This window comes from Molothrus aeneus, chromosome 2 (assembly GCF_037042795.1).
Source record: "Molothrus aeneus isolate 106 chromosome 2, BPBGC_Maene_1.0, whole genome shotgun sequence".
Lineage (NCBI taxonomy): Eukaryota > Metazoa > Chordata > Aves > Passeriformes > Icteridae > Molothrus > Molothrus aeneus.
Window position 1 is genome coordinate 112,748,789 of NC_089647.1, and position 24,021 is coordinate 112,772,809.

At 46.6% G+C, this 24,021-nt stretch overlaps 1 protein-coding gene across 1 annotated transcript; it reads left to right on the forward strand.

Annotated features, from left to right (window-relative positions):
- RIPK4 (receptor interacting serine/threonine kinase 4) lies at positions 1–23,709 on the forward strand. The gene is made up of 8 exons (XM_066571687.1): positions 1–270; positions 9,349–9,640; positions 17,470–17,618; positions 18,358–18,407; positions 19,418–19,576; positions 20,456–20,562; positions 21,081–21,333; positions 22,269–23,709. Exons 1-8 carry the CDS (start codon positions 89–91, stop codon positions 23,444–23,446), a joined length of 2,370 nt encoding a protein of 789 aa, XP_066427784.1. The 5' UTR covers positions 1–88; the 3' UTR covers positions 23,447–23,709.
- The last annotated feature ends 312 nt before the right edge of the window (positions 23,710–24,021 follow it).

Consider the following 24,021-nt stretch of genomic DNA (forward strand, 5'->3'; position numbering starts at 1 on the left):
GGCACCCGGTGCACACCTGAGTCACCTGGGCGGCAGCGGCGGCGCTGCGCTCCGCGGGGCCGGGCGGGTCCGGGCACACCGAGCGGCCATGGCGAGGGACGGCGGCTCCCCCTGGGCCATGGGGCTGCTGAAAACCTTCGAGGAGAGCGAGTTCAGCAGCTGGGAGAAGATCGGCTCGGGGGGGTTCGGGCAGGTGTATAAGGTGCGGCATCTCCACTGGAAGACGTGGCTCGCCATCAAGTGTTCGCCCAGCCTGCATGTGGATGAGAAGTAAGGGGGGGAAAAGGGGACGGGGACATTGCGGGGGGACAAGGGATTCTTCCCATAGAGGCGTTCCGAGCCCTCGGTCACCCCGCGGATGCGCAGCCGGGGAGCGCGGGGCGAGCGAGCGCTCCCGGTGCGCAGCCCTGCCCGTCTCACAACCAGCAGCAGCAGGAACCATGAAACATCCCAAATATCCTGAATTTAGGGGCCCAAATGTCCTGCGTGTTCCTTGGGAACCATGAAATATCCCAAATATCCTGAATTTAGGGGCCCAAATGTCCTGTCGGTTCCCTGGGATGCATGAAATACCCCAATGTCCTGCGTGTTCCTTAGGAACAATGAGATATCCCAAATGTGCTGCGTGTTCCCTGGGATGCATGAAATACCCCAATGTCCTGCGTGTTCCTTAGGAACAATGAGATATCCCAAATGTGCTGCGTGTTCCCTGGGATGCATGAAATACCCCAAATGTCCTGCGTGTTCCCTTGGAACAATCAAATACCCCAAATGTCCTGCATGTTCTCTGGGATGCATGAAATATCCCAAATATCCTGCATGTTCCCTGGGAATCATAAAATACCCCAAATGTCCTGCATGTTCCTTAGGAACAATGAGCTATCCCAAATGTGCTGCGTGTTCTCTGGGATGCATGGAATATCCCAAATGTCCTGCGTGTTCCCTGGGAACCATGAAATGCCCCAGCTGTCCCGCCTGTCCCTCGGAGCCATGCGGAAAGCATTCCTGCCCTGCCCAGGCTCTGCGTGTGCCGGCTTGCACGGACCCGCTGCGGCCCCAGCAGGCACCGACCGCGCCGGGAAGGGATGGGAAGGGAAGGGCAGGAGGATTGGGAATGTGTCTGGGATGCAGGGGCTTGGTAAGAGGCAGGCTCGGTTCACAGGTGCAGGAGTTGTGGCTGATGTGCTCGGGGATGTTGCGCTGCGGGCGCTGGAGCCGCGGGTTTGGTGTCTTTGGGGAGCGGGCGCTGAAAGGAGCCGGGCTGGGGAATGTGTCCGGCTCCAGGGCAGGGGCAGCGCTGGTCCGTGTGTCTGTCTGCTCGGGATGAGGCCGTGCAGGGGTGTTGTACTGCAGGTACAGGTGCCCCACGGCGGGACTCCCCTGCCCTCTGCCCCTCGGTGTGGTCCTCGATGGGCTGCGCTGCTCTCGCACCGTGCGTGATTGCAGAGTCACACATGGGTCTGGGTTGGGAAAAACCTTACAGCTCATCCCCTGCCGTGGCCAGGGACACCTTCCACTATCCCAGGTTGCTCAAACCCCATCCAAGGTGGCCTTGAGCACCTCCAGGGACGGGAGCTATGGAGTGCAGGTCTCCTTTCCAGGAGGGGAAGGCTGTCAGGCGCATCTTTAGCAACATCCCTGTGTTGTAGGGACAGTGGTGGCTTCAGCCTCTATGCACAGGGTGCTGAATATGCACAAGTCGTGCTCCTGGAGCTTTCCCAGCTCCACTTGATCTTTGGGATCTCCACCAGCTCACAAGCTGATTCTGCAGTTCAGTTTTTGAGGCGTGGGTTGGCTCAGTCACAAAAGGTTTCCTGTTGGTGCCTTTCCTGCAGGAGGCAGATCAGCTGGCCCAAGACTAAAAACGTTTGCAAACCCATCTTCTGCAGGATTTCTGGGGTCCTTGAGCATTTTTTCCAGTATGTGAATTGCTGACTTTGCACTAGGCATGGCTTGTAGAGTGCAGTAAATGAAATTAAATGTCCTTTGGAGAGGGAGAGTTTACTCTATGCATAGGGTAACTGTGCTGTCTGTGAATAAAATTGAAAAAACCTTGAAGTTGCAGGGTGTATTTTGTACTGTGCTAATCTGCAAGCCCCCTACTATTAAAACCTCAAAGGAGATTTCAGGTTTGATGCTTATTGATCAAAATAGTGCCATGGCTGATTAATTTTGAAGTTAAGATTAAATGACGTCTGAAAAATAAGCTAGAACTTTTCATTTGTGGTGTACATCTAGAAATTTACTCTGAAAGTTAATTTGCACTCTGAGACAAAGGATGCTGTCACTTTTTAATATCTTTAGTAATTAATTTTAATATTTATTTATTATTTTAATATTTAATAATTAATTTTGAGATTTGCTATCAGATCTCTATATTAATATGTACCACGTGCAGAGAGCCACCTGTCCCTCCATGGCTGTGAGTTGTGCAAATACTGGAAGACCATACAAACATGCAGCTCAGGAAGCAAAAAGCGCCCTGAGAATTTGGGAACTTTGAGGCCATAGGGGTCCTGCAGCTTCTGATTGATTTTTAATAAACCAGTCCTTGAAGCACTAATTTATTTTACCGCAGAATCTGTGCTTCAGATGCTTGAGGAGAGCATTGATAAGAAATTGGAGTGTCCCTGGCCTTTGAAAGAGCTGGCTCTGCTAAATAAATGTAAACTGATTTTTAAGTTTTTTTTTAATTGCTCGTGTGATTCTTGGGCTGTTCTATCAAACCCCTTTCAGGAGATGGTTATGCTGAGACTTTTTACCCAAAACTTTTCTAATAAACCTGTGCTATTCAAATGGTGGGGTGGGGGGCACAGACAGAATCAAACACAGCCTCTTTAGCTGGCAGGTTGCAACAAGCCCGTGTAATTAGGTTGTTAATCCAGGAGATTAACTTGACTAGCTGTTTCTTGGAACCCTGTGAAGAGTTAGAAGAATTGCCAGTGGTATCAGAAACATTAACTGAAAAGCACAGAGGCTTTTTCTGATGTATTTATTTGGTACCACATTAAAACCCTGTTTGTAATGGCTTGGTGGTGGTAATACCCTGTGGAGTCTCTCTTACCGTGTTTCTGCAGACAGCGAGAGATTTGGAGTAATTCCCTCGGCAATTATCACATCACAGAGCCAAGTGGCCTCAAGCAGAAGAAAAACTGAATGTAGAGCCAGAAGTGTTTTTTACCTTTAAACCCAAGCCCTCTCAGACAATCCAGCCAAATTCCATTCCTAACACCTTATTTACTCCCACTTTCCTGAGATCTCCTTTCTCTCGTGGGATTCAGGATGCCCTCAGTATGGGGGGGTTCAAGGTAAATCTGAACAAAAGAATTCTGTGACCCTGAAGGGTGGAGGAGCCTCGCCCCCAGGACTTGCAGTGGAAGTCTCTTCTTCTCTTTATCCCTGTGGTCTGGAGAAAAACAGTGGCAAACTCGGAGAGAGAATCCTTTGTTGATTTCTTCTGCTGAACATCAAGGTGCTGGCTGTAAGGTGTAACATTCCTGGAGAGGGATCTTGACTGGAGGTGTTGGCCACGGGGGTGTCTACAGGGTGTGGAGGTGGAAAAAAATTCTTGATCAGGCAGGAAAAAACCCCCAAAAGACAAGCAAAACCCTACATATTTCTCCTTCTGCACATCCTGGATTTGGGAATGGAGCAGGACTTTGAAGGTGAGGAGGTTTTAGAAATGCCTTGCTGGTAGTGGAAGCTGCATTTATTTAGGTGAATGAATGTATCTTCTGTGCAGGGAGAACCTAAGAGTCACCTTGTGCTCCTTAACGAGCTGGGGAGAGCTGGCTGTCCTGTAATCCTCTGCTACCAGAACTGCACAGATCTGTCAACCTGGAAAAAAGGGATTTTCTTCCTTTTTCCCACCCTCCTCCCCCCCAGCATCCCCTGCCCAGACTGACCACGCAGTGCTTTTTGTCTTCTCATATTCACATTCTTCTCTGCGAGTCAGCAGGGTGGAAATTGTTAAATATGTACCCTGCAGAGCAGAGGCCACTCTGTGCTCTCCAAAGCTCTGCCATGATGCAGGTGAGAGGAACTCTGAGGATATTCAGGGGTGGCATAATGTGGTGGACCCCCAGCTGCACCACCAGCAGCTTGTGAAGAGGGAGCTGAAATTCCTGGCTGCAGAGCAGGGCTGGATCTCCCCTGGGCTGGGAGAAGCCTGGCTGCTCTGTGTCTGGAGGTGGCTCACACAAATGGCCCCAGCTGCAATGTTTTTAGCTTCTCTGGAGCAATTTTTGAGTTTCTCTGGAGCAACTTTTAACTGCTCTGTCTCAGACTCCATTAGGGAAATGCGGTGGGGGAATCTAAAACTGCAAGGACTGCCTGGTGAGTCTAAGGTTGTAGTTTTACAGCAGTGTTATCTCTAGGGCACAAAGATTGGATCCATGCAAATGCAGGCACAGCTGCAATTCCTGCTGTTCTTGTGGCAGGGTTTGTGGGACAAGGGCTGGGCACTGGGGCAGTGGGCAAGAGTGAGGCCCTTGTGTCTGCAGGAGAATCCAAGGAATGCAGCCCTGTCTGTCTGATGTGGAGTGGGAGCAGACAGCTCTTTGGAGGTCTCCCATTCATGTAATATTGCTAATTGCTTTGAAAGTGACTGATCTGTACAGGCTTTTGTGACAGAGATGCTCTTTTGGCACTGGACCCAGTGCTGGAGCTCTTGATGTGTGGGCCCCTGTCTCCTGGTAATATTTACAGGAGAAAGTGTGTGCAGCCCATCATTTACATGACCTCAGCTGTCCTGGCTGTGTTTTCTTTCTTTTTTCTTTTTTCTCTTTTTTCTCTTTTCTTTTTTCCTTTTCTCTTTTTTTCTCTCTTTTCTTTTTTCTCTCTTTTCTTTTTTCTCTTTTTCTTTTTCCCCTTTCTTTCCCCCCTTCTTTTTCCCCTTTCTTTTTCTTTTTCCCTTTTGTTTTTTTCCCTTTCCCCCCTTTTTTTCCCTTCCCCCCTTTTTTTCCCTTTCCCCCCTTTTTTTCCCTTTCCCCCCTTTTTTCCCTTTCCCCCCTTTTTTTCCCTTTCCCCCCTTTTTTCCCTTCCCCCCTTTTTTTCCCTTTCCCCCTTTTTTTCCCTTTCCCCCCTTTTTTTCCCTTTCCCCCCTTTTTTTCCCTTTCCCCCCTTTTTTTCCCTTTCCCCCCTTTTTTTCCCTTTCCCCCCTTTTTCTCCCTTTCCCCCCTTTTTCTCCCTTTCCCCCCTTTTTCTCCCTTTCCCCCCTTTTTCTCCCTTTCCCCCCTTTTTCTCCCTTTTCCCCCTTTTTCCCTTTTTCCCCTTTTTCCCTTTTTCCCCTTTGTCCATATTTTTCCCTTTCCCCCTTTTTTATTTTTCTTTTTTTCTTTTGCTTTCCCCCCTTTTTCCTTTCCCCCTTTTTCCCTTTCTCCCTTTTTTTCTTTTCTCCCTTTTCCCATTTTTCTTTGTCCATTTTCTTTTCCCACCCCTTCTTCTCCCCCTTTTCCCCCCTTCCCCCCTCTTTCCTCCCCTTCTCCCCCCTCTTTTCCCTTTTTGCTCTTTCCTTTATTACAATTAAGTTCGGATACCCCACTGGAGGGAGAGGGGAGCGGAGCCGCGGCTCCTAGAGAAGATAATCCCAGCTCTTCAACCGCGTGGGTACGAAACAAAACCAGGCTTAAACCCACAGCTCTGGGCTGAGAAACCCCATCAGGAGCTTTGCTTTTCCTTCCCTTCGGATAGCTCAGGGTAACTCCTGAGCGCAGAACACCCGAGCACTCCCATCCCCAGCCCCGCCGCATCCTTTGATCCTCGGGATGCGCTCCCGGGGGCAGCGCTCGGTGTTGGGGCCCCGGGACGGCCTCGCTCCGTGCCCAGCGCCGGTGGCATCCTCAGGGGGAAGGGAAGGGAAGGGAAGGGAGAGACCTTTGATCTCTGCCTGCTGGAGGAGATCTTGCTTTAACCAGCTGTTTGTGCTAGGAGCGTTAATGCAAGCGCGCTCCCAATGACTGCTTTGGCTCCCTCCCTTCGCTGCTTTTGTCTTTCCCTTTCTGCTTTCAGAAGGTGACAGGGTCCTTTGGAAAGGTGCCTGAAAGCTGTGCCAGGCCTCTGGCTGGCTGGGTTTTGAATGCTCTGGGGATGGGAAAGTGCTAAGGGTGGTAATTGCTGCATGGGGGCTTTAAACAGGCAAATTACACAGAGGGTACTTGCCTGTTATTCTCTTAATTCACTCAATGAACTGCATCTGGTACAAGCAGAAATGAAGTTTTTTTAAAAAACCATTATTTTGGGTGGTAATTGTTGCATGGGGGCTTTAAACAGGTAAATTACACAGAGGGCACTCGCCTGTTATTCTGTTAATTCACTCAATGAACTGGGTCTGGTCCAAGCAGAAATGGAGCTTTTTTTAAAAAAACATATTATTTTAATGAAACAGAAAATTCAGTTTTTTTTGTCCTTTCCTTTTCTGCTTTCAGAAGGTGACAGGGTCCTTTGGAAAGCTGTGCCAGGCCTCTGGCTGGCTGGGTTTTGAATGCTCTGGGGATGGGAAAGTGCTAAGGGTGGTAATTGTTGCATGGGGGCTTTAAACAGGTAAATTACATAGAGGGCACTTGCCTGTTATTCTGTTAATTCACTCAATGAACTGGATCTGGCCCAAGCAGAAATGGAGGTTTTTTGAAAAAAACCCCATTATTTTAATGAAACAGAAAATTCTGGTTTTTTTGTCCTTTCCTTTTCTGCTTTCAGGAGGTGACAGGGTCCTTTGGAAAGCTGTGCCAGGCCTCTGGCTGGTTGGGTTTTGAATGCTCTGGGGATTGGAAAGTGCTAAGGGTGGTAATTGTTGCATGGGGGCTTTAAAAAGGCAAATTACACAGAGGGCACTCGCCTGTTATTCTCTTAATTCACTCAATGAACTGGATCTGGCCCAAGCAGAAATGGAGCTTTTTTGAAAAAAACCCCATTATTTTAATGCAACAGAAAATTCAGGTTTTTTAGAAAATGCCCCATTTCCAGCAGCCAATCTGTGCTTTTGGCGATGCTCTCTGAGGCTGTTGCTAGCCTGAGAGCCTGAGTCTAGTGGCTCTTGTCAGCCCTTGGCTGTTGCTGGGCTCTTGCTTTGCCTAGGAGGGCTCAGACAGGTATTTTACATCCCTGACTCCAGCTCAGGTGAATTATGCTGGCTGTGCGTGTGGCTTGGGGGCAAGGAGTTGGTTGTGTTATTCATGGGCGCTCCCTTCCAGCGTGCCAAAGAGCAAACTGGGTACTTGTCTGCAAAGGCAATTATTTCACAAGAAAGTTGCTGTAGGGAGCAGCAGGAGCCAACATGGTTAATGGGAAAGATTTATCTTTTTTGTTTCTCTCTCTGTGTAACATGGTTAATGGGAAAGATTTCTCTTTTCTGTTTCTCTCTCTGCGTGTACGTCCCTCTTTAAGGCATTTTTCAGCCTGATCTTGCCTCTGAAATGGGTTTGCTGCTCTGGCTGGGTCCTGGTGGGAAATGTTACCTGCAGCAGGCAGCAGACCACATTGCCAGCCTTGGGGAGTGTCCTGCTGCTGAGTTTGGGGGGCAAATGACAGCTCCCAAAATCTGAGGGTCCCTCACAGGCTGTGCTTCAGCTTCTGCCAGGTCATCCAGGCATTTGGGGGACTCATGAGAAGAAAAGTCTCAGCTATGTGCAGGCTGGATTTGGTGTTTTCTCTTTTTAAAAGTGCACAATGCTACTAGCTGGCCTTGGATTTGAAATTTTAAAACCAAAACGGTTTTGGCTGAGCTGAGGATCTGCCATGAGGCTCCCCCAGAGGTAACTGGCATCACTTGTTGGTGGCAGCACAGAGCACAAACTTTGTCCTTTTACTTCAGGTACTGTTGTCCATTAGATAGTTTGCACATCTTTGTGTGCATTGCAGGAGCTGCTGTGTAATAAGAGAGGGTCTGCTCAGGAAATATTACCTGCCTGACCTCCCTGTGCCCCCTTCTGTGAATGTCTGGCAGCAGCAGTGATGTGTCAGTGCCCAAAGCTGCTCTGGGCAGGGTTCATAATCACTGATAATGCAGTTTTACAGATTGAAGGGTCCAAACCATCAAGTGTGGCCCCTCTTTGTGGGCACAGCCAGCCTGGGGACAGGACCCTTTTTTCTTCTTTCCAACTTGAGGTCCTGTGGGCTGCTGCAGAAGGCTGTGAGTGAGGTGCAGAAGAAAATCACAGCAATTAAGGGTCCTGACCTGGGAGGCTGCAGCTTGGACTGAGTAACACTTACCCCTGTGCAGGGTCAGGCTGAAGTGACCTGTAAACAACCCGGGGTGCTCATTACAGCTGCCAGGCCCAGGCCTGTTACATCACTGAAAATGGTGAGCTGGGAGATTTGGGCACCTCCTGGAGCTGAGTGAGTGCAGTGTTGGACTTGTCAGAGCTGTATTTTGGGGAGGGGTTTGTTGTGTCTCCCTGGTTACAGCCAGCAGTTTGCTCCCCTCAATGGTGGGTCCAAGGATTCCTCTCCCAAGGTTTGGGTTTGTGAACACTCAGGAAGCACCAGCAGGGCTGTTGAAGAGATGCTGCCTGGCTTCTCTTCTGATTAACACAGCCTTGTGACTCACCAACAGGTAATTACTTCAGCCCAAGGAGTTCCAGCAGTGTAAAGCTGGGCTCTAAGTGTATCATCCTCCTTCTGAGCAGCACAGCACAACCATCAAAGCAGGGAGATGGGCTTTGCACTCAGGATATTCACACCATGGAAGTGTAGGGCTCACCTGTGCTCCTGCAGCTGGGAGCTGCCTGCTCTCATAGTTGAGATGGAGACAATACAAAGCACACACTCCATTTCCAGAAGGCTTCACACTGTTTTTTATTTTTCTTCTCTTAATTCACTCAATGAACTGGATCTGGTCCAAGCAGAAATGGAGCTTTTTAAAAAAACATTATTTTAATGAAACAGAAAATTCTGTTTTTTTAGAATATGCCCCATTGATAATTAATTTTTATTATGGCATGCATACTTTTTATACATTCTTACAAAACTCCTAAGTTTACATTTTACTCATTGCTCATGAGAGACAAAGTGCTTATTGGAATAGGCAGTTGCAGGTTTCTCTAATTTATCCTTCTTTCTTGGTTTCTATGTCAATGACCTTGATAGAAAATTCTTTTGGGGGTAAACATGGATCCTCTTATCAAACTTCTCTCTGGCTCACAGAAGTTGCTGTAAAACCTCTTCCCCAGCCAACCATTGAAAGCATAAAACCCCAAATCAGTAAATATGGAAATACACCTGGGGTGCAGCATGGGTCAGCCAGGGGATGATGTGAAATATGGCATTGGGTTTTATAAGAAATGTTTTGTGCTGTTTGACCTGAGCAGAAGCAGCTGCTCCATCCTTCACCTCCCACTCTCTTCCACCCAGGGAGCGCATGGAGTTACTGGAAGAAGCCAGGAAGATGGAAATGGCAAAGTTTCGCTACATCCTCCCTGTTTATGGCATCTGCAGAGAGCCAGTGGGCCTGGTCATGGAATACATGGAGACAGGGTCCCTGGAGAAGCTCCTGGCCTCCGAGCCCCTGCCCTGGGAGCTGCGCTTCCGCATCATCCACGAGACTGCGGTGGGCATGAACTTCCTGCACTGCATGTCCCCACCCCTGCTCCACCTGGACCTGAAGCCTGCAAACATCCTGCTGGATGCCCACTACCATGTCAAGGTATGCACTGGATGCTCTGTGCCAGGGTATCCAAGCTTTGGATGGTCCCCCAAATGCAAAAAGGCTGAGAGAAACCAGCAGCCTTCCTTTGGAATTAGAGAAATGCTCACTCAGCCAACCCCTCTGATTCCCATGTTAAAATCCACCCAGATAGAGCCCTTAAAGAAATGCACCTGGTTTTTGCACCATTTTATGCATTTTATTTTAGTACATCAATAGAGGTGTGGTTAGGGAAGTTGTGAGAACCCCCCTGAAATTTTAAAAGGTTGCAGTTCAGGAACTGCACCTCAGTTCAGGAATTGCATCTCTTAACTGCATTCAGGAACTCAGGAACTCAGGTTCTGAGACCTAATGGGTCCTGCTACAAATTTCTTTGAGAACAGCGGGGAGAAAAGTGGTGTAAACCTCTAAATCATCTCTGCCACTTCCACAGTTGCCACGATTGCCTTGTTCTGGGTCTTTGTCTGCACCACTAAATGCACAGATCTCATTTACAGCTGGAGCCTGGGGAAGCCTTCCCAGAGGCAGCTCATTTCCATTTGCTCAGGGCATGTACAGTGAGGAAGGATCTCTGTCCTGACTGTTCATGCATGCCAGAGGTCACTGAAAGGAATTTCTTTTGTGGTTGTAAAGGCATGAAATTATTTTCGTTATCCATTTCCAGAGTAAACAGGCAAACTTGTTAGCCTTCTCTGCTGGAGGTTCTGTGGTCAGCTGGACCCAAGGAGGTTGTGCTTGCTTTCCCAACTTTCTTTTTAGGGAGCACAGAGACTGAAATAGAGTTTTTTCCCTGTTATTTTTATTTTAGTGTTCAATTTTTTTTTTAGCAATGCCATAATTCATCTGGCCCCCTCACTGATCAAGTGCCTTTGATCTTGCCTGTATCATTCTAAAAATGAAGATTTCATTAAATAAAGACAGATTTCCTGATATCATGGTAGGGTTGGAGCCATAAGGAGGTGTGTGCCACTAATGAAATCACACTTGTGACGGTCTCAGCTTTTTTACTAGGCCTCTTAGTCATTTATTTCTTAGAAGGATTTTCTTTCTGAGGCAGGAGGCATCTGCAGGTGGTCATGCTATTATGACCAGAACATCAGGATTTCAACTGTTGAAAGCCTGTTCTCACACAATAGTGCTGGGAGACCTTTGCTAAGTATTTATTTACTTAAAAGTTCATGCTTGCTTGCATAACTTCTTAAATTCCTGAATCTTGACTCATCCATGAGCCCAGATAGCAAGGCTGTGTTTTTCTCACTGTTTCAGGAGGTTGAAGTGCCTGATGCACAGCCCATATCTGGATGGTGATGTAACACAAGGGGGCAAAGTGCAAAATGTACAAAAATAGAAAAGTCTCTGGTGAGGTCATTGCTGACATCCCTGATGTGCTTCTGTAGGAAACACATCAAGGTCTTCAGATCCTTTCCATGGAGTCCAGAAAGGAATGGTGCAATCCAAGCCTTTTCCAGCCAGCAGTCTTTTACATCCACAGGCATCTTGGAAAGCCCTCCAAGAAGCAGAGCAGGCACAGGAACCCATATGCAAAATGAGAGATGAACATATTCTGTGAGAGATGAACATATTCTGTGAGGCGCCTTCCCTTTAAAAGTGTGGCCCCGAACCTTCTCTTTGTGTGACCTGAAATTTACAATTAAATTTCAGACCCTGCAGCTTGATTTAATGTGCATTTTCTTGCTGGAAGGCTAATGGGAGCTGCTGATTGAAGTGTTTTTAAATGTCAGCAATAATTTAGTATGTGACCTGTCCCTAATAGAGTCCTAAGGTGAGCGAAGAGACATTGCAGACTGCAAAAGAAGAGTTTGGAGGTGGGGAGGACTTTACAAACTGTTTGCCCTTGAGCCAGGAAGCAGTCAGTCTTCCAGTGGAGAGCACTGGAAATGTTGCTGTGCCATCCTGCAGTTAAATGCAAACACACCCTCCTCCTTTTACGAGTGCTGTGCTCACTGTAAATCCCTGAGTGAGGCTGGTGACTCAGGCAGTGCTGCTGAGCAGAACTTATCATCAAGTGGGTGCCTCCATATCATAAAGCCTGGCCATTACATAAGCCTGTGCTGAACTGGGAGGATAATTAGGAGGATGGGCAGGGATATAGATAGACAGATATTAACTTTACCAAAGGCACATTGGGGGATTCCCTGGTGATTTTAAATGTTTGTGTGTAACGCGTACGGCGCAAGGTAAAGGTTTGCTGTGTTTTGGAAGGTGGATGCATCCATCCTCCCTTGTGAGTCGGTGCTGGGAGCTCCCTTCCCTGCCATGTCCCGCTCCATCTTGTTTGCCTTAAACACTGTGCTTTCCTTGGCAGGATTATTCCATCTTCCTTCATGTCAACCCTTTTCTCCTATTTGTACCAAGATCCTTCCTCCCCCCTTTCTCCAGTCTTCCTCATATCCAATCTTCCAGTATTTACACACTGTCTGGCATCCATTTCTTTACTCAACCACATCTTTTGTACTCATTCTTCATCTCTGCTGCCCTCCACACACATTCTGGACGTGTCCCCTGAGCTGCTGTGATGTGGCAATCGCTGGCACGGGGGAAGCAATGCCACATTCCAGCACTGCCCTCGTGGGCTGGGAGTTTGCTCCTTCCCTGCTGCAATGTGATCTCTCTGCAGGGCCCTTGGTAGGAGAATAAACACCCCACCACGTGCAGAAATCTCATGCCCAACTTGTTGCCAGCTGCCATGCCCTCGTGATCTCTGTTGCTGCTCCACAGCTCTCGTGTCTTCCAAAGTCTCGTGGTCAAGAGTGTTACTTTTTCGTTTAAAATTAAGCCAACCTGCAGCTTAATACTTTTGGGGGAAAACATTGTTTTTAAACTCTTGTTTCTCTCACTATCCAGCCTGGTTTTTTTGCAGCTCCTCACCTTGTCATATATATATTTGTACAGATACACACAGAGACATACATGTATATATGTGTGGGTTCATGTACACACAGAGACAAGCCTGGCCAGCTGTTATTCATCTCCTACATTTTGGTTTTCAGGAACTTGAAGGAGAATGAGCTGCTCTCAGCTGTGCACTGCTTTAAGCTCTCTGTAGTCACTTTTCTCCCCTCCCCAGTTCTCCAGTTTAAACCAGTGTGAAATTTGCTGCTGTGTTGTACTGTGCTGATGGTCTTGCCTCTGTGGTCTTCACTTTTATTTGCTTCAGCTGCAAAATTTCTAAGAATGGAGTTAGAAGCAACTTAGGCAGATGGCAAATTTCATGATGAGAAAGCTTCTTCATGTAGGTTGTTAAGTGTAGGTCCAAGTAATACCCAGAGGCCAGGCTGGTAAAGAGCAGTTGTCTCTTTATTAGACTGCCTGATGTAGGTAGCACAGCCACTTTTTTATCAGCTGCAGTTGCTCTCCTGTTATTACAGATGAAGAGAGCCTTTGTTTTGTGTGTCCCTTCTGCTTGTTTCCTACCCTTCCTGATCAAGGTTTCCATGCAGGGCTGTTGTTGCATGGCTCTTTAATCCCAACGAACAAAGCTGGTTTGCACCTTGATCAATTCTCTGATTGATCTGATTGTGGTGGTAGGGGAGGGAACAAAACCATCCCTGTTATGGTAATGCAGATTCACGATGGATTAAAATGGGTGTTTGGCTTTGGGTTGTTTTGTGGTGCTTCTGAAAAGAGCATTGCAAATGTCCCACTTGAAATTGGTTTGGAGGAGTTAAAAGTTTCAGGGCAGGTTGAAAAAGGATGGAAATACAGCCTGTTTCAGAAAAGTTTACTTTAGAAGCTAACTGAAGTGCATTCATTAAGAAAAACCTGTTCATAAAGACATAGGTGTGAAGTGCACATTGTGTTGGTATTTGGAATTAATTTTTAGTCATAATTTTTAGTAGTCCAAGTCTGTGACCCGTGCAAATTGCTTAAAAATTTCAGGCAGTTTTAAAGAACAAAAAATGTAACAGCCTTTCCCTCTACCCCAGAAAAAACAAAGGAAACATCCCTGCCACCCGAATACCCGACAGACAAATGTGGGGGCATTCTCAATATCCAAGTCAGAGACTTTGTACAGAGACAAATACTGGATGTTGGAGCACAGATTAAAAATTAATCCAGTGGATTTGATGCAGAAAACCTTTTGGTGAACTCTGTCCCTGAGTCCATTGCAGTGGGTTCTTGAGTTTTGCTCGCAGAAAAATGTCAGAAAGCATCAGGAGCTAAGTGCACAGTTCAGGACATCAGGAGGTGAGAGCAGAGTTCAGGGCAGCCTGTCAGGAAAAAAAAGCACTTTCCAAGCACTCATTTTGTTCCTGAGAGCTAGATCCCTGCAGTGCTTGGGAATAGCTGACTGGAGTAGCTGTTGTGGTTATGTGAGTGTATCTTCTAGTTTTCAAAAAAAAACAAACAAAAAACTACAAAATAGAAAAAAATTACAAAAAGCATCTAAAATTTTGCAAGTGAGCGTTTTTGTACAAACTAGAATGGAAAGATCCATGAATAGCAGAGGCAGAGAAAGTCTTGCGTGCATTGAGTTGAAAAACAAACTGAACTAAAAATAAAGACAAATAAATAGAAATCTTCAGATCTCGGAACCCTTCAGCAGAGTGAGCGTTGCTGGAAGTGGGCAGGAGAACACGTGCAGCTCTTGTCCCTGCTTGGTGCTCACTTGTTGGCTCTCATGCAGCCCTTGCAGGAGCAGAGCTGCCTGAACATGAACACCCCAGAGCCTGCGTGGGCTCTGGCCAAGGCTCCTTCCCCTTCTCCCAGCTCCTGCCGTGGGTTTTGTGTGCAGCGCTCCGTCGCCTCCGTGTCTCCCCTGCTGCTGCCACGTGTGCTTTTGAAGGGACCCACCTGAAATCACTGATGTTGATGCCTCAGGTTTTAGGTTTTATATGTTTCAGATTCTGTGCTGCTTTAGTGTGTGGGTTTGGGCTTCGTATTATGGGATGGTGAGCTCTGTGCACAGAGCAGGGAGACAAAACAATTCCTGCTCCAGCTGGGCACCAAGGACAAATGATCCAAATCTCAGCCCAAGAGCACAAACCCCGTGGGCTGGAGAGAGAAAAACAAGCAGGGTGGGACTGCAGGGGCTAAAGCTGCAATGGGACAATGAACTGCAAGATGCAAATGGAGCAGAACTGATCCCAGGGAGAGACCCCGTGCCCGGCCGTGCATTTTGGGGCCATTTTGGTTCATCTTGGGTGCAGCCCTGGCTGGGCTCTGGTGCTGCCCAAGGTGCATCCATGGAGGCCTTTGAATAAATCCCTGCTTTATTCTGTAGCTCTGCCCAGCCTCTGCTCTGGGTCAGCCTACACAAGGCATCAGCGTGGGGAGCAACATTGTGGATTCCCTTGGAATTTAGGGGAAGGGCAGAGCCTGGGGTGGGCTGCAGGGACCAGCAAGGATGTGGAGGAAGGGGTGAGGAAGGGTGCTCCACTTTCACTGCCTCCCCCAGCAAGGGAGTTGCAGAACGAGGTGCCTGGCAAGCAATTTAAAGGCAAACCAGGCGAGTTAAATGGCTGCATCTTCCACCCACTGCACAGTTCCCACTGGTGTTTAAAGAGCCTGCATGACTAAATACACCATGTAGTGTGGAAAATTTGCCCTAGAGGAACTAATAAAAGCCACAAAAAGCTGTCTGCAGAATGTTGCTGTTTTGTTGCAGCCTGCAAGATAACAATTCCTCAATTTCCACTGCTTTCTCCTGCAGAATTTGGTATGATTGAAGCCCTGCCATACAGGTGATTTTTTTATTAATTGACACAACACCCAGTCCTTCACACTAGGTAGGGACAGATCCACAAGGTGAAGATTTTGCTAGCCCAGGGAGGGTGTATGCTATGTACTTTAGCTGTTTCTTAGTTTGTAGGGTGACTTTTTTCTGTCTGAAGTGCTCAGCTCTGCCTTAGCCCCCAGCCTTAGATTCACACACTGTAGCTGGTGGCTCCAAACACAGGAGTGTCACCCTGCTGTCTGCATTTCATCTTCAGTTCTTAACCCAGGCAGTAGGAAACATGCCATTGTTTAGACAAAGAGGGAGGTGTGTGGCTTTAATTATGCCTGGATTTCTTGAGGTGTGCACAAGCCTCTGCCTCATGTTAATCAAAGGAGAGCAGCGCTTCGGATCCGTTCAGACTTGCAGGGTTCAGTTCATCTGTGAACCTGACACCACAGCCTGCTGTGATGCTGGGCTTGGGCTTTTGTTCTCCTGTGGAGCACCAAGTGCCCCAGACTTACGCAGCATTTCCCGTGGTGGTCAGTTTGACTCTTCCCAGGGTGACCTGGTGTGTGGACAAGGTTTCTTGCTGCTTTCCTGTGCTCCAGTGCTTGGCTTGCTGAAGAGTCCAGCAATCCCTCCCTTGAGAGTGTAGCTGCACAAGGATGAGAATCTATTCCTGCAGATAACTTTGCTTCTTTTTCCCTCATCTTTTGGTTTTGTTTTTTTTTTTTTTCCCCTGTGTGTGAGCTTTTTTGTTCTCAAGTCATTCCCACATTACCCTACAGAATAAAGAGGGACAACAGGTTGGACATAGCTGTGTTTTAGGGTGCAGGACTTCTCCAGCTCCTCAGAATTCCTCTGCTGAGCTCTTTGTCCATGGGAGAAGTTCTTGCTGAAGCTGTGTGGGTTGCTTTGTTTGTTTTATGGCAAAGGGAGATTCCTTGCATGGCTGTGTAATGTGCCTGTTCTCCAGGAGGCTGAAGCTGGCAGCAGTTTTCTCCCTTTCCAGTAATGGACACATGTTACAACTAGTTTTGTGGTATCTTTAGAGAGAAACTTCTCAAAGTGTACAGTCAGAGCCTATTAAAAAAAAAAAAAAAAGAGAAGCTTTTTTTTAATTATGCTTGTTGTTTTGAGGGAAAACTTTCTCAAAGGAGAAGCTGTGAAGATCAAAAGGGGAATGAGTCATTGAAAAACCTGAGTATTTATTAGATAAAAGGAATGTATAAATTAGGGGAAGGGGAATCTTATCTGACATGTAGACAAAAATCAGTGGGCTCAGTGGTCCAAAAAGACTTGACTTTTCTTGAAATTACCACTCGGCATAATGGACATTTTTGTTCAGTGGGAAATAAGTAAGACAAAGGAAATTGCTGCCCTATCTGTTTGCTCGATGATTGGTATGCCTTTGAGAGCAAATGAATGCATATTTGCCTGACACTTCAAATTAAAGTGGAGGTGTGTCCTTTTTATAAACTTGCTGTCACTTGTTGTGCTCATTTCAGCTGTGCTCCCTGCGTCACTGCACCAACTTGCTGTATCTCCTGGCTGCCAAAAAGAGCTGCCAGTGTGGCTTTTTGGTGTGTGTATGTGTGTGTTTCCATGTGGGTTTTTGTAGCATTTGGTGGCTCTGCTGTTGGGCTTGGTCCTCACTGGCATGGTCAGTGTAACAGGGATACCTGAGAGGGTGATTCTCCTGAGTTCATTGCAGAGCCAGGGCATTTAAACACCTCATACAGTGTGAGGTTATGTAGGGAAAGGGGGTGGCAGGGCCAATAATTACATTAAAGTAGTTTGCAGTAGCTAAATTCGACTGGTTTAAATTACAATAAATTGTCTTGACTGTTTGTTGTGTTTGCTATGTAATGGGCTGGCATGCTGCTGCTTGCAAGAACTGCTTGCCTTTATTTTTTTTTCCTTCTTCTTCTTTTAGCTTAACCATAAAGAAAAACCTACCATAGCATTATGCTTCCAGAGATGTTTTATTGGCTTAATATTTCTGAACAGCACTCCACTGTATTTGTTGGGCGATCCTGTTGCATCTGTTGTTCTTTGCAGAAAATATTTTCTGAACACCTTGAAAGTTTGACGGTACCATGCACTTTTCTCACCTTCTTCCTCCTTCTTTTTCTTTTTTTCCCCCCAGATTTCTGACTTTGGGCTTGCAAAGTGCAATGGCTTGTCCCATTCCCATGACATCAGCATGGATGGCTTGTGTGGCACCATTGCCTACCTTCCTCCAGAGCGCATCAAGGAGAAAAACAGGTGTTTTGACACCAAACATGATGTGTACAGGTCAGTGAACTATGAAAACACCTGAATGTTATTTTAGTAACCCTGTAAAATGAGCCCTTTTTTAAAGCATGAAACCCCTAAATCCAATTTGAGCCTTGTCTTGAAATGTGTCACATATGCTTTGGGTTTTGCAAAGTCTTTGTAGGGTAGAGGCCTTTTAAAAACTGCAGGTGATCCTGGGTCTTGAAATCATTTGTTGGCAGTGGGAGGCACTCTGCCCACCTTTAATTTCCCTTCTAAAGGTACATCCTGACCTACTTTTAAAGTCTGTGATAAAATTCTGAGTTATCTTCAGTGGATTTCATCACTAGGTCTTTGGCTCTTCTTTCATGGCAAGATTATTAGGAAAAGGAAATCACAGCTTTAGATTAAAAAGATATCTCTTATTCTAAATTAAACTGATTTATTTGAAGTCATCTTGCAGGGCAGAAGCATTAAATTAAACCCACTGTAATGCTTTCTCTGATTTTGTCAGGGTGGATGTGGAGGGGTTGGTAAATGCTACCAAGGACTTGGCAGCCTCCAGCAAGTCCCTGTGTTTGCTGCCTCAGGTTCCTCCCTGCCAAAGCTAGACTTTGAAATCATGGTTCTTAGCTTCATCCCTCTGTGTGTGTGTTCATCAGCTGAATTAGGTGCAAAAGTGGAGGGATAAGGAAAATAAATTACACTTCTCTGAGGGTGTTTTGGTTAAAAAATTTTCTAGAACTTTTTTTTTACCTTTTTAAAATTTTTTTTGTAGCTTTTCCATCGTGGTTTGGGGAGTTCTTACACAGAAGAAGCCTTTTGCAGGTAAGTTATGTGTTATCTTGGATTTTTTTTTCCTTTTTCCCATTGATAAGCACACTTCTTGCCCCACCAGCCTCAGATTTTTGTGCATGACCTCCAAATTCTGACAGTCTTTGTGTAGCAGAGACTTTGAAGCTATCGAATTCTGATCACAAGCTTAAATTCTCCTTTGTCCTACGTCATGAAAACAGAACCTGGATTGCTGCAGGGGCCCTTGTCTGCACATTTCTGCTTCTGCTGGGGTTTGCTGCACAGCTTCAGATCAGTGTGTGGCAAAGCCAACTTGGCAGGAGCTCTGCTGTTGTTCAGAGGCAGCTCCTCTGTGGAGAGGTTCTGTAGATTATTTGTAGATTGTGGGTACAGATTTGTTCCTTAAAAAAAAAAAAGAAGAAAAAAAAGAAAAGCTGTCTGTGAGAATAAGCCCTGTTCCACCCCACAGTAAATGCACCCCAAGAGGCAGCTATTTATTCTTTATGACTTTCCTGTGTCTGTGACTGGCCTATGTATAGCAAACATGTCCCAGCAAGTTCCAGTCTACTATTAGTTTTTCTCCCAGTGAGGGATTCCTTTTAGCCCAGTGATTGATTTACAGTCAGGAGCTGCATTGCTGCACCTCTTGGCTTGTGTTCCTCCTTCACCTTTATGAATAGTTCAGGTACCTGGTGAAAATAAAACCTGAGGTTCTGTTTTCTTACAGCAGATGTGGAAATCCAAAGAAAGTAGCAAAGAACTGTTTGAGGCTTTTGGTTTTTTTTTCTTTTGTTCTTTATCTTCAATGGGTGGAAAAAGAGCAGTCACTCGCTGCAAATTGTTTCTTTAAATGATAAATGAGAATCAGGTGTTACTGTACTAAAAAACATCTTGTTGGAGAAGACAACCAAAAATTTTTTTCCCTATTGATAAGAAATCTAGAAAGAAAAGTGTGAAAACAAATTTTCAGCTTAATGCTCTTGGAAAAAAGAGAAGTGATTTCTTTTGCTGGGACATCTAAATCTGTTGCTTTTGCTTTGCAGAGGAAAACAACATTTTACATATTATGGTAAAAGTAGTTAAAGGGCACCGCCCAGAGCTACCTGCTGTTTCCAAATCCAGACCTCATTCATGTAATAACTTGATCAAACTGATGCAAAAATGTTGGCAAGATGATCCTGGTGAACGGCCAACATTTCAAGGTAAGATTTCCTCTTAACTTGGCTGCCCATTTATTCTGCTGTGAGTCACATTATTGCTCAGGACTCTGCTAATCCTTGGGGTAAAGGCTGAGAAGCTCTGTGACAGAGTAAATAGAGCACCTTGTGTGGTGGAGACAATGATACAGGCCACTTACTCATTTGTGGAGGAAGGGATTATCTGAGGACATGTCTGACCATGATGGTGTTATGTAAACACGCCAGGAATAAAACTTGTACTGAGCCAGTTGGTCCATTTAGCCAGAAATGATTATTTCTGATAGTGAGTGTCAGGACATAAGCCAAGCTAGAGCTGCTGTGGTTTGCTGTGTACCAAAGCGTTGAAGGACCTGGCTCTTGAAATTTGTACTGTTGTGTGTTGAGAAACTGAATTGTTTTCTTGTCTTGAAACAGTTTGTACAGTCACTTCCCTGCCAGTAAAAGGTTTGAACTTGTCCAAAGCACCTGTTAGGAATTCAAGTGTGCAGGGGGATGTAGCTTCAGAAGAATGGGAGAGATTTGCCTCTTCCCTCTCCTCCTGCTCAAACAAGGAATGAGGACTGAAGGGATGTGGGATTCCATCTTTTAAAAAAACCCCATATCTAAATCTGCCAGCAGTACAGTGGTTCCCATTTCCCAGTCCTGCAGTGTGGCCCCTGTGTAACAGCAGCCTGGTGTGACTGAAAATGAATTGTTTGGGCAGCCTTGTGTGCCCTTGGCTTGGCTGCACACTTGTGCCCACTGGAATGGTCAGCACTGGAGTTCTTCTCCCTCAGAATCTCAGAGATTTAAAGCTCAATTGGTAGAGGAAGGCAGCAGGGTATCTCAGAAACTCCTTCTGAAAAAACCAAGCACTAAAACCTTCTCTCGTTTTCTTTAAAGAAATCACTTCAGAAACAGAGGCCCTTTGCGAAAAACCAGAAGATGACACAAAAGAGATGATAACTCAGGACCTGGACACCAAGAATGCCCCAGAGCAGCAGCCTGAGGTATTTTCTCTTTCACTTCTTGCTCAAACTCGCAGGGTTTTGGGAGGAACAGGCTCCTTTATGACCTGGAAGGTTCCGAGAAACCTTCTTTTTGGTGCTTTTGAGCACCACCTTGCCTGATAGAAGTGGGTCTTGGTGAAGGACTGGGATGCACAAATGACAGCAGGGGCATGGACCAGCTCAGGAAAACCTCAGGGCAGAACCAAATCCAAGTGCATCTTATTCTGTGGAGGAGAGCAGGACAGTTAGGAAATAAAGGCTGGAACTGTGTGGGTGTGACTGATCTTAAAAACCATCATAGACAGAAGAGCCATGAGGCTTTAGTGGCTGTGTGAATACTGATGGAAACTGCCCTCCTGCTTCTGAAAAAATTCAGTGACTTTATTCATAGATTTCATTTAATACAAACAGTGCTTAAAGGCTACCTGCAAACTAACAAATTTATGTTTCTTCTGTAGGGCCTCGTGCTCAGTTTTGTTTGCTGACCTTTCTAAAATGCTTATGTGCTTCTCTTGAAGGGGATTTGTGCACTATCCCAGAAGAAACAGGAGCCCGCTCTACCATCAGTTAAGGATTACAGTCTCTCAGAGTTGTTGTCCCAGTTGGATTCAGGGATTTCACAGACTATGGAAGGCCCTGAGGATCTCAGCCGCAGCTCTTCTGAGTCCAAACTTGCCTCCAGTGACAAGAGGCTTTCAGGAGTTTCATCTGTAGATTCAGCTTTTTCATCCAGAGGATCCCTTTCCCTTTCCTTTGAACGGGAGAGTTCAGGTAATGGTCAAGTTTTCCTTTGTAGTTGTTTGGACTGGGGCATGGGAGTCAATGGGTTGGAGAGTAGAATAACATTCTGGAAATTACTGTTAGCCTTGCTTTCTCTTGCTGTCAGCACTACAAATTTGTTTACTGGAGGTAGTTATTTAAAAGGAAAAAAATAAAAACAAAAAAAAATTATGTGGTTCCCAAACATGATCTAATGAGAAATAATAAATCTCATTTAGTTTTGTAAAGGAGTAAACTCCCATTAAAGCAATTACAGAATCAGTCATGTAGAGGCTGGTTGGAAGGGAGGTCACTACTAGTCCAGCATCCCGCTTGACATGGGATTAAAGCCACTGCCCAGTCAGGTCAGCTGAGTTTGTGGCTTTTTCAGTTATACTGAGCCTAAACCTCAGGACTTTAGTTTTTGAGAGGACTTCACCTTCTCAGCAGCCCCTGGGGTCATTGTGATAAAGACCCCCTCACTTTTACTTTTTATTCCAGGGCTGCAAACCCCAGACATCTGTTTTCCAGTGAGGTAAACAATGGTTAGTGCAGGGAGATGAGCCACATCCTTTGGTCTTCATACCACAACAAAGAGAATTAGTGGGGGCCCAAATCTGACCTGAAGATGTTTTGGGACTCCTGTGGGGCAAGGGGGGGTGAATTGCTGTGCAGGCAGCTCACTGCTGAAACCATGGGCAGGTAAGGTTTGATGGGTATCAGAATTGTGATGCTGTCTTTTCCATAGAATCTTAGAACAGTTTGGGTTGAAATGGACCTTTAGTGAGAAGGGACATCTTCAAATAGATTAAGCTCAGGGATGTGGCATCCACCACCTCTCTGGGCTCTGGGCAACGTGTTCCAGTGTTTCACCACCAGGGTAAAAATGGTAATCATGGTAAAATGTTTCTCATAGTAAAAAAATTTTCTTCCTTGTATCCATTTAGATATTGGTACCACAGACATACAGAAGAGGAAGCTAACGGAGGCAATTTTATCCGGAGATACCAGCAAGCTGATGAAGATCCTCCAGCCTCAAGATGTTGATATTGTTTTAGATGGCAACTCCAGCCTTCTGCACTTGGCTGTTGAAGCAGGTCAAGAAGAATGTGTCAAATGGCTCCTGCTGTACAACGCTAACCCTAACCTCACCAACAAGAAAGGGTCCACTCCTCTTCACATAGCCATCGAGAAGAAATTCAAAAGCATTGTGGAACTGATTATGGCCAGGAAAATCAACGTCAACGCCAAAGATGAGGACCAGTGGACCGCTCTCCACTTTGCTGCCCAGAATGGGGATGACTTCAGCACCAAAATGCTGCTTGACAAGAACGCGTCCTTAAACGAGGTGGATTTTGAGGGCAGAGCCCCCATCCACATAGCCTGCCAGTATGGCCAGGAGAACATCGTGCGCATCCTGCTCAGGAGAGGCGTCAACGTCAACATCAAGGGCAAGGACGACTGGGTGCCCCTTCACTACGCCGCCTGGCAGGGCCACCTGCCCATCGTGAAGCTGCTGGCCAAGCAGCGCGGCGCCGACGTCAACGTGCAGACCGTGGACGGGAGGACCTCGCTGCACCTGGCCGCCCAGCGGGGTCACTACCGTGTGGCCCGGCTCCTCATCGACCTGGAGTCGGACGTCAACGTGCGCAACGGGCTCCTGCAGACTGCTCTGCACATCGCCGCCGAGACCGGCCACACCAGCACCTCCAGGCTGCTCCTCAAGCACGGGGCAGACATGGAGGCTGCCACGGCTGAAGGATACACGGCCCTGCACTTGGCGTCGCGCAGCGGCCACTTGGCCACAACGAAGCTGCTGATGGATGAGAGGGCCAGCGTTCTAGCCAGAGGGCCTTTAAACAGGACAGCGCTGCACCTTGCTGCAGAAAACGGGCACTCTGAAGTGGTGGAAGAACTTGTCAGTGCGGAAAATATCGATATTTCTGACAGCGAGGGGTTCACGGCTCTTCACCTGGCTGCGCGAGGGGGGCACGCCAAAGCGGTGGAGGTTCTGCTCAAGCACGGGGCCCACACTGACATGCCGAGACCCAAGGGTCAGACCCCGCTCCCTCCTGCTCAGCACAGCAGGAATAGCTCGCTTACAGTGTTGTTAAGTGATACTTAAGCCAAAGGTGCCCAGTGGTGCTTTTTTACCTGGTGTGAGGAGGCTGCTGGAGCTCAGGGCCTTCTCCAGCCACACAGGGATGCGCTCACCAGCGGTGGCAGATGATGGACTGTGGTGAGTGGGACTGAGACCAGGTGCTGGAGTCTGCCATGGTCTGTGTCACTCATTCCATGCCTGCCCACCCTGCCTGGATCCGGACATTCCCCTCCCCAAGGACATTTTGAGAGAAGGATGCAACTTGTGTGCTCTCCCTGCTTTTTTTTTTTTTTCTTATGTGCCAAACTAATTTAAGAACTAACATTATGCTTTTTTTTATTTTCATCAAAGCAAAAAGTAAAAAAAAAGGATGGCATAGACTTGTGGTTCATTATTTTCATCAAAGCAAAAAGAAAAAAAAAAGATGGCATAGATTCGTGGTTCATTGATATATTGGGCTGAAAGCCTCCAGTGTAGAATAAGCACAACAGTAGTCTGCTGGAAAATAATGCAGGAGTTGAGGAAAGGGCTGTTTAAGGTACAGTTAATCACATTTCTGCTACGTTTTTTAATGGAGACATTGATTACAGATTTCCACA